The 11,057-nt window shown below is 38.7% G+C and overlaps 1 protein-coding gene across 1 annotated transcript in view; it reads left to right on the top strand.

Moving 5' to 3' along the window:
* SEMA3A (semaphorin 3A) overlaps positions 1–4,765 on the top strand; it is a 165,897-nt gene extending 161,132 nt beyond the window's left edge. The window contains exon 18 of the mRNA XM_058021922.1: positions 459–4,765. Within this exon, the coding sequence (XP_057877905.1) occupies positions 459–914 (456 nt within the window). The 3' untranslated portion in view covers positions 915–4,765. The remainder of the gene's footprint in view (positions 1–458) is intronic.
* The last annotated feature ends 6,292 nt before the right edge of the window (positions 4,766–11,057 follow it).

Consider the following 11,057-nt stretch of genomic DNA (forward strand, 5'->3'; position numbering starts at 1 on the left):
AATTTTCCACTTAGGCAGAACCCACTACTATGCATGAGGGTTTTTGTAATAAGGAACACAAAGAACCTTTCCTGCAAATGGACCTAGATTTGACTAACAGATACTAACCTCAGTAATACAGCCAAATGAATCCATGTTTACTCTGCTGATTACAGGCTCAGGTCTTCTGTAATCTTTCCAGCAACTCCATCTGACATTGTTGAAACAGATCTTTGTTCATCAGCAGTAGTTACTAAGGAGTAAATCCCTATTTCCCCAAGCTCTTGGCATTATATCAGTTTTTCCAAAATATTTGAGCCTTTCATGATAACAGATGACTGGCGAAGGGTTTTCCATTTTTGTGGGTTTCGCCATTCTTGGCCAGTTAAAAGGAGCAGTAATAAAGTAGCATGGTTAGAGGATAATGTACTACATGCATGAAAAATAACCATTGAAATGACCACTTTTTCCCAATACAGATAAAAGTGGGTGACCACATGATCCGGACAGAACAGGGCCTGTTGCTGCGCAGCCTTCACCGGAGGGACTCTGGTGTTTATTTCTGCCATGCTGTGGAGCACGGCTTCATGCAGACCCTGCTCAAGGTGACCCTCGAGGTCATCGACAATGACCACCTGGAAGAGCTGCTCCACAAAGAAGAGGATGGTGACGGCTCCAAGATCAAGGATGCCACCAACAGCATGACCCCTAGCCAGAAGATCTGGTACAGAGACTTCATGCAGCTGATCAACCACCCCAATCTCAACTCCATGGATGAGTTCTGTGAGCAGGTTTGGAAAAGAGACCGCAAACAGCGCCGGCAGCGGCCTGCCAACGCGCAGGTGAACACAAATAAGTGGAAGCACCTACAAGAGAATAAAAAAGGTAGAAACAGGAGGACCCATGAATTTGAGAGGGCACCACGTAGTGTCTGAGCTACATTACCTCTAGGAACCTCATCCAAGTAGAAACTTGTATAGACAGATAACTGGAAAAAAATGCAATATTCATGAACCTTTTCATGGCATTATGTGGATGTTTACAAGAGTGGAAAGTTCAAACAATTTCCACTAGGTTTAAATAAAATCCATTTCTAATTTTCCTTGCAAGTCCTTCCTCTCTGTTCTGATTCTAAGACCAGAAAGACCAGAGTTTCAAGGATGATAACTCACCTGGACCTAGGTTACTGCTCAAAAACTTCTGCAAGTATTCAGCAGGCAAGTTTTGCTTTCTCTTTTGATGGAGATATAAAGAAAATAGTGTATTTCATGCTGTCATCTTACAGGAAAGAAAAACAAGCCCCACCTTTCATCATCAGCACTACCACTTCTAGACTTATATAAAACTGCATGAACTCATTAAGCTGATGAACGTCGAAACACGTGATTGGACACAAGGATTTTGTTCTTGTTTTGTCTACCAGTTCTCCTGTTTATATGTGCTAGAAGAGGAAAAACAACACTGAATGAGATTGATTGTGGGAATCTGAACAACATAAGCCATCCATCATCTGGAAGAAAAAAATGTGGAGTACACTGGCCTACTACTGATGACTTCTTTCAGCTTTGATCTAAAGATGTATTTTATTAAAAGTATAATTTAAATGTACCATGAAAAAATATGCAGCAAACATTAGCTCCTTTCTAAAATAGATTAGACTTTTTGTCTTAGAAATATTGTACTTTCTAATTATTGGTTTAGAGGAAAAAAGACAACTTCCAATTATGACTGCTTTACTCTTTTGTTTGGGAAAACTTCCAGGGGAGCTGGTCACACTGCAGTTAGCCTCCTCCCCTGTCAATAATCTATATGACATGTAACTTCAAAGCAATTTTAAAACTAAGCTATTTTAACATGAAAGTCACTGTATAGCATGGAAGTATTCTGCATTCTGTTTTTCTAAGTATGGTATTTGAAATTATTCAACTTGTTAATACCTTGCTATAGACTGAACCAATGAAGAGGAGAGCATTGATTTTCAGTTGTATATTTTTTTTTAATTAAAAAAAAATAGCATTAAAATACCCTCTGCTAATTACACTCTTGCTTTCTTGGTTCATATTTGTGAATGCTAATATTTAAATACTGATGCTCATAGACTGTCATATACCCATGAGCAAAGCTCACATTCAGTTTAAGGAGTTGTGTTCCCAGCTCTGTGGTAGAGATTTGTCCACACTACTGACTCTCAGTGCTCTGTTCTTTCTGTGGGCCAGATCACCAAAATGCATAGAAACAGCACTAGGCCACCTAAATAACAACCCCAAAGCCAGGTTCCCATTTTAAGACCTGAGGGACAATTTTACCTGTGGGTGAAATCTGCTGAAGTAGTAAATAGGTGACGTTCAGCTTAAAGACTAGTTTATGCTAACAGAAAATTTGGTCCTGCACTTCTGTATTATTCTATATACAGGAGAGCAACAGAGTAAAACAGACAATGTACTTGCATCATGAGTGTCAGTTTAGGGTTATAAGTAGTGGATTGATTCACCTCAGCACAGATGTGCCTTTGGTCCCCAGTTCTATGGTGTCCAGTTCTTTTGAGATCATCTTTCTCCAGCCTCCCATATTTTATCTTGGTAGAGTCTGTAAATGACATAATTTCAAGTAATGTCATTGTGGGGAAAATTACTAGAACAAAATCCTTAGCTTGCTAAAGGAGCTTTTATATAAAAGTGTGTCTGCACTGATGACTGATCTGTTTTGTTGTTATTCACTCTGTGGTATTTAATTTATCAATTTATTGCTACACTATCAACCAGCCTTATCAGATAGAATATAACACAACTGCTGTGACAGCATCTCTCGCAATGTGCCCCAGCCTCCTTGCCACTCACTAACTCAAGTATCCTTCTGCTTAGTGAAGCCTTGGCTTCTTGCCTATTGGATTAGAAATTGGATTTTCACTAACAGCTGAGTTACTTCAGTCCCCTTTGAATTCTTTGGAGGGGATGAACTTGCAGGATTCTTTTGTCATTTAATTCTTCGGGAAAAAAGTCATTGAATAGGCTAGGACAAGGCTGTAGGGCCATGATTTAAGAAAGCACTTGGGAATTTATTTTTAAAGCAGCTTTAAGTCTCTCTTATGTTTAACCTGACTCTTGTGAACTTCAGTATGCTGGTAAATTCCCATTATTTCATGATGTGCTGAATATGGATGAATTAAAACATATGTTCGACTATGTACTTTTCTGTACAGAAGTATTAATTTTTCAGCTCAGTTTATGGTTAATTTCTGAGCACTGTTGTCAGATGAATTATTTAATTTTAATCACAGAACATTCTTTAGCCTTTTGTGAAGGGCTGTTTTCTACTATCTAGTTACCACAATACTCTTTCTTACAAAAGGAAACAGTTTTAAAATAAACCTCAGAGAATTCAGTGGGAAAATTTCAGATTGATTTCAATAGACCCCAAATCACTTTGATTGCTTTTTTACAGATTCATGGAATTGCTATGTAACTTTTTTTTCTTCCATGTTCAGAGCAACTGGTTCTATAGAAACTCCTCAAAAAATAAAGAAACAAAACCATCCTCTTTTACAATGCCTGAAGAGTAAACATATTAAATAAAATCAGAATTCCAAGATATGTTTTTCTATACTGAGAAAGATAATCTGTGGGAACAAAATTACGGAAGTTGCAGCATTTTTACCCTGACCTGGCAGTCTCATTGAACAATTGATATGATCATATCTTACAAACTTCAGCCCAGTCCTCACTGACATGAGTAGTCTTGTTTAAGTTTTTGTATTTTTTTATATAAAGAAGAGGGCAAAAGATCAAGCCAACAGTGGAAATTTTTGATTTTTTAGGTTCATGTTATGGTCAAGTTAAAGCAACATTTAATACTGATGTGAACTTCTTTTCAAAAAGCCTAGGCCTTAATGAATTAATGTATAGAAAGATGCCCTGCAGCTTCAGTAAGATTCATATCCCCATTTATGTCATTATTGTTAAAAGCAACATAAAGTTTGAAAATAAAGATTAAAATGGTATTTCTGTAAATGGCCAATAAAACCCCGTAAACCTCTAGTTACAGACTTTAGAAATAAGTAAAAAGTTGTGTTTAAGCTGGAGAGAAATAAAGGATTTCATTTATAACCAGAAAGATCTATTTTCATTGTTATAAGGTATCCATCTGCAAGGAACAAAAATATATTTAATCTTATTCTTATACTCTTTGCACTTGCACAGATCACTGAAATGGGAATTCGTTCTATGGCTCCTAAAAACTGTATGGTTATGTTAAACTATAATATCAAACTGAGAAAACATGCATCTTTGCAAAACAAATTAAATCTTCATGACCCAATAAAGTCACTATGTAAAAAAAATTAAATTAAATGCATGTGAATGCGCATTTACTGTTCCTTTTTATGTATTATTTAGTGAATATCAATGGTATGTGTTTAATAGTTCAGTTTTTGCTACCTACACATTAGTCAAAAGAGATGTAAATATTTTTGACTAGGTAAGGAGGTACAGTGTAAAGTACTGTTATCTAGAGGTACTCCATTTTGGTGTGTTCAGCAAAATACTAAAATGCAAGATTTTGCCACACAGGTGATAAGGTGGTTTATTTGCTATACCAGTGTCTGAGTTGTGTGCTTGTTCTTTAAACACATTCCTCACTGGGTAGTAAATAATTCCACTTCTGTATTTATCACTTCAATTCAGATGGGAACTAGAAAACTGGAGAGAAAGTGTAATGAAACTGCTGCTGTAAATTATTTCTTTTAGCATGTATTCAGTTGTTAAATAAACATTTCTTCCAAATATTTGAAGTTCAGTGTCTTGACTGTTTACACGGAAATGTGCCCTGTAACCTTCATGAGCATATGGAGTGCATTGTTGCCAATATAATGCTATCAATGTGTATGAGTTCTGTTTATTAGGCCAGAAGGATTGCTATTAGCATTAGTGGCATTTTTTGTTTCTTTTTTTGAAGGCTACAAACTAATAAGCCTGAAATGAAAGGCATGAACTTATCTTCAGCCTATCTTTTGGCACAGCTGCTGAGCTTGTGCAGATAAAGCCACACATATACACACACCCCCACTCTCCACTCTGCCCATGAACCAAACTGTAAATCAGCCTGGAAGCCGTGTGAATATGAGCAAGTTGCTGTACTTGATGAAATTTCACTCTGTGCAATGCTAATGGCTCAGCACAGCTATGCTGCTTCCCTTTGGAAACTTGCACAGACAGCAAGTGGAATAAATCAGGGGTTCTGTCTGTTACCAACATACTCTTGTATCCTTAGGTAAACTCAGCAGCTGTTTGGAAGTGCTTAGGGGCTCCATCTAAAAGTAATATGCTGTTGCACTAAGCATTGTGCAAACAGCTAATAAGACAAATGGCCGTTCTGGAAAGCATGACGTTTAAATACACTAGACAAGGAGTGGAGGAAGGAAAGTATCATTATTTCTATTTGGCACATAGAGAACTGAAGAATCAACCAGTAGTATTGAGTTGTCACTAATCCATTCAGCCTCACCATGCTCCTTCCTGTAGAGCAAGGATAGATAGAGGAGTCTAGTTCAAAAGGATGCTGTAAGGGAATTTTATGGCTACTACTGTTTTCTGAAATTGCAAATAAGCCTTCAGCAGCAGCCAAGTGACTCAGTGGGTTACAAAAGATGCTGCAAATACAAAAAGGACAAAATTAATATCACGAGCCATGAATCTGCTAATTGCAAAAGCAATAACGTTGTATTTCTGTGACCAGTGCATAGCTTAGAAATTCAAAGGAAGAGCCTTGTTTCTGGGTGCAGCCACACTGTGTCCCTTGCTAGAATTCCCTGCAGAGCACAGCTGAGTGTCCTCTGTTACTACTCTGTACATTGCCAGGACCTACATACAATACCCAGCGGCCACCTTCAATGACAATGAGTGGGAAGAAAGAAGAAATATTTAAGATATAATGCTTATATGTTCTTATATATAAATGCACAGATATGTAGATATACATTTAAACAGCCAGCTTTCACTGAGATGAAATCCTCTTTTCTCTTAAGGATTTGAGGCCCTAGATGTAATTCTAGTACATCTCTAAATATGCTTGGTGGCTTTGACTGTAAATTGTTATAAATGTTTCCTCTGTGAAGACTGAAACACACTATTCTCTTTCCTTACAGGTCACATTCACTGAGCTCCCCATCAAACATCAATTTAGTGGCAAAGTTATGGTGGTTTTTTTCCAAAGCATAAAACAAAGGGACTATTATCCCTAGAATGCTCAGTAACAGGATACAAGCAGATCAGAGTAATAGTGATTCAGCCAGCTTCTTTGCTCCCCATAAATACTTGCATGAAAGGCTGGAGGAGCTTCATAGAAAACCTAGAAACTGTAGAGAAGAGGCCTTATTCGAGACCTTTTTGTCCTGGAATTTATAAAAGATTGACATCTTAGAGAACTTCAGGATAATCCAAGCTAAATCCCAAAGCTCTAGTGAAGCAGTATCCAAACTGTAAAAGTTTCACTTAGCTTAAGAAAACCAACTACCATTTCTCTCAGCAATTTTTCACCCCTCAGGAAATGGGCTTCTGCTTGTCTCAATATTAACCGTAATAAGTCATTTTATGGTTTCTACAGGCCTTGTTGAAGGTTACACTCTGCAACACACCTGAGGAACCCCATTTCTGACAACCAGCCCTCCTTGAGCTGCTTCTCTTGTGACATGTGTTAATACTAGGCATAAAAACATCCTGTTCTCATGCACAGGTACAAAATCAGGCCTTGGTGGGCAGCAAAAAACATGTCTTTATTGAGCTATGAGGTACCATGTGAGAAGATTCCTGTTAGGAAAATTCAAGGGATGGAAAGCTTCTGGTCTGGGGGCAGTAAGGGGTCTCTGAGGACGTGCCAGCCAGAGCCTGACCCCTATATCCAGGACAGGGCAGGCAAGGGGACAGAAGCGGCACCTCCAGCCTTGGCCTCAGGCACATCTCCTGAGCATCAGCCCCCAGGTGGATCTGGCTTGACACGGCCTGTGGCGTCGTGTGTTTTTAAAAGCATTTATGTTGGTTCTGTTGTAAAGTTTGTTATGCTTTGTATAAGTTTAAGAAATGGTTTGATCCTTGGTTTCCCCCATGTAATCCCCTCAGAATGGTTTCTCCCCAAGTTGTTTGCCGCCTATTTTTCCCGCCAGTGGCTTGTCCCTCAAAATGATTGCTCCTTTGTTCCTCCCCCTATGCCCTTATAAGTTTCTTTCCTCCCTCATGGTGCTGCCCACTTCCCCTGTCTGTCATTGTAACCACCCCCACTTAATTCCGAGAAGTTTCTGTATCAATCATCCCTAACTTGAGATATGATTTGCCTCCAGAGCTTCTTCCCTCCCCTATGTGATCCTTATAGGCTCAGCTGTGTCTCTCACTCTTCCCCTGACCTCTGCCTATTGCTTACTTTATGTTTCCTCCTATCATTCCCACTCCCATTATCAGTGCCTCCCCAAACCCCTCTCCCTTGATACTTGTCCTTGGTTTTGTCTGGGAATAAAGTTTCCTTGGTATGTACACGGACGTCTTCTCTCTCCTTCCTTCGCCTCGGGACTTTGTAGCCACACTCTTGCCTGTGCCACCCACGCCACAGACAGCACCATTACCCACAGGTTCCCTGAGGAGAGCCCAGGGGTGGCTGATCGTGTGGTCCTCTCCGGTCACAAAGGGGGCAGGTAGCCAGCATTTATCCAGCTCCTGCGGCCGCAGAGCGAGCTTGTTATAGAGCTTGTTATACAATGGTCCATGGGCTGGGCTGTGTGAGATTGGAGATGGAATCCTGCAGGCTCTCTGGGGCAGGCACTGAGTGTCTGAAGCTGTGGGCAGGGTGGGATGAGCTCTGGAGTGGGCTGGGGCATTAGGGCTCCTGAGTTCAGTCAGGTGTACCTGGTGCTTGCAGCTGAGGAGACTCAAACACCCTTCCTGAATTGCTTTAATCACCTGTGGTCACTTGTCTGCCACATTCAGAGTCAGTTCTCTGCTTTCTGAAAGTCTACAGTAAACCAACAGTACTGTAACAGCACAATTTGCTTCCAATTGGATTGGATCAGGTTAGTTGATGTTGAAATAAAAAGGTAAATTTACACCAGACAGTTACTAAGAATTACTGTACGCAGGATTATAACACTTTTTCTTTAATCAGAGACAATAAAGGTCTGGCCTTCTCCCCATGTGCGGGCCTGCCAGGTCTGCCTGCGCACAGCCACATTCCACAGAGCTGCGTCTGAGGCACCTGGGACGGGTTTTGAAAGGATGAATCTGATTTCATGAACAGGCCCAGTAGTTTTTCAGGCCGTTCCACCTTACAGTAAATTAAATCTGGTCCTGTGTCCCGGAAAAAAAGTTTTCATTTTTCAACATGGGGTCCCCCCTGCAGCCTGTATTACTTTTATGCTTTATCCTAATACATTGTATTCATTTCTCTGGGAGTTTCATGGTCGTGTTTTCTTCTAAGCAGGTTAACATGAATTATGATTGTTTATGCAGAGGCAAATGGAGATGCATGTTTCTGCATGGAAAAAGGATAAAGAGACTATGGTAATTCTGTTAGATCTGCTACATCAAGTAAATATCAAATATGACTTGAACTTCTCATTTCTTCATTTCTTGCTATAGCTGCAGGCAGGAGAGGAAAAGGGCAGACAAAAGAAATAAAGACATTTCAGCTATGTTCTGCAGTCATGATTTCCTTAAGCCCTTAAGTTTCATATGTCACTTTTTTTCTGCCCTTGTAGCACTGCATAGAGAGCATGCATTCCTACAAACTGCTTTTGCTGAACAATACCACGCTGAATAGCTCCATAAATCAGAACAAAGAGACTGTGCCAGTTCCTCTGAAGGAGGCTTAACTTACCTCTTCTGTTTGTTATTTTTATTATTATAGCAAGACTGCTGCTTCTCTTTCTGTAAGGGTTTTGTCAGCACTTTTATTCTAAAGCTCTATTGTTAGGGCTTTATAATTTTGTCTACAAGTTAAAGATTTTAAGTATCAGCTTTTAATCAACAAATAATTTTACAGTTCCTTGCTGTAAATTGCTAGACTATGATCAAAATTCCATTTTGAAAACAAGCTAAAAAATGATTACAACTTTAGCCATGTCAGGTAGTTGTTTTAGTGACTGCACTACAAAAAATTATGAGTGGTATAAAGCTCAGTAAGTATAATGAACAGCTGCTCACCTGGCTGGATTTTGTGTTGTTTTCGAAACATCTGTGTACTTATCAGAAGTCCTGAATGAGACAGCAGCTTAAGCACATTCTTCTCTAATTATTTGTGTCTTAATCACATGTGGCTGTTCCTAAAGTGTGTCCTGGACTCGAATGTTTTCTTGCTTCATGCCTGTCTCTTCATTTAAGCTGACTTTTAGTTGCTGTTCTATGTGAAGATAATGTAGACCCAGTTCTTTCCCCAGTTGAATAGATGTCTGATGTCCAGTAGAGATGAATAAGACTGATTGTGCTGTTTTGCATTCTAGACAGCTTAGGAGAAATTATTGTTTTTGCGCTGTAGTATTTAAAATTTAAAGGATGGAACTGATCTGGATCTGTAAGAACTCTGTGGAATTTTTCACTGTATTTCTCTTTAGTAATGAAAGATATGCACATACCACTCTTATAAACATGCCAATGCTTCTAGAAATCAGCAAGTTGTATTTTTTGTCTTTAATGCTAACCAGTATACTTAGCTAGACCCTCACCCAAATAAATAAAGCTGTGTGCTCCACCACCATTTCTGTTGACTGGAATCCATCAAACACTCAGGGTACTGAAAGGTATGAATTCAATCCTTGTGCTATTCACTATGGCTCAAAATGTTACTTATGAAAGCTAAACAGTTCGATGCCAGTGTAAAGCAATTGAATATAACAGGGCTTCAAGCTATGATAAATGTCTCACATCTGTATCTGTGATCTTCACAAGCTGGAGGGGGAGAAATGGCTGAATGTAGGAAAATTAAACTACTTGTAGTTAAGTTCACAGTTGCATGTCAAAACAGCAGACAAAATGCAGCTGAGAAAATCTTCTTTGGACACAGGATGGATTACAGGCATGCTTGGCATATAATGTTTGTCTCCTAGAAATTCTCCTGTTTGGCACCTACTCTGCTTGCACAATATGTTGGCAGTTGTACATACTGATGCCTGACAGAGAAGTATTTCTGCAAATATTTGGATCTATTGTTAACACTAAATCCTTTTTTTTAGCTCTTGGATTTGGAAGAAGCTGAAACCTTAAGTAGAGCTCCAGGGATATTTCCAGGTCATCACAAATTACAGTTTGCTTGTAATCTCTGTGTAAATCATGAAAAATCTTTCTAGAACCATTAAAGGGTTAGAGGTGGTCTATGGATGGAAATGAAAAATACCACAACAAAATATATGGATTTTTTTTAATGAGAAAAAATTTTAAAACCATCATTTTAGTGTAATAGGGAATAAGAACACAAAATGCAATTTCCCTTTTAAGTCTCACTGTCTTCTATATTTTATTTTATTTTATTTTTAAAGCTAGGAACATTTTTTTTATATTTCATTACTTTATATTTATATTCACAAGTATAAAAATGTTGCTTCTATTACAAGCATTGAACATTTTTGTGTTCCTCGCAAGCCAGTAAAAATAAATGCCACTAAGAAAAGAAATGCTTACCAAGTCTGTAAAATAGAATGTATAACTGTTAAACCTTGACTCTTACACTAGTTGGGTCAGTTAGATTTATATAGTAGAACCAGCATATATACCACAGAGGTAATGTGATCTGTTGAGGAATACTCACTCTTTTTCTCCAGGCAAGGCAGTGTACTACTATTTCCTCCCTTCAACTGACTTCCCAAAGTGGAACTTAATTTGTTAGTGCCAAGGAATTGCATTCTTAATCCTTTATTCCAATGACTCCTACCAGGCAGCTGATCCTGAATGAAGCCTGCAATATTTTACCTCTGTCACTCCTTCAAGCCAGGAATTTACCCCACCACCAGAGATCTCCATAAGGATTTATCCAAATCATCAAAACAGTATTAGAGTTACAATGCTAAAAGAATTAAAAATATGAAATATTTACAAAATAAATACAAGAAG

Source organism: Melospiza georgiana, chromosome 4 (assembly GCF_028018845.1).
Source record: "Melospiza georgiana isolate bMelGeo1 chromosome 4, bMelGeo1.pri, whole genome shotgun sequence".
In the NCBI taxonomy this organism is placed as follows: domain Eukaryota; kingdom Metazoa; phylum Chordata; class Aves; order Passeriformes; family Passerellidae; genus Melospiza; species Melospiza georgiana.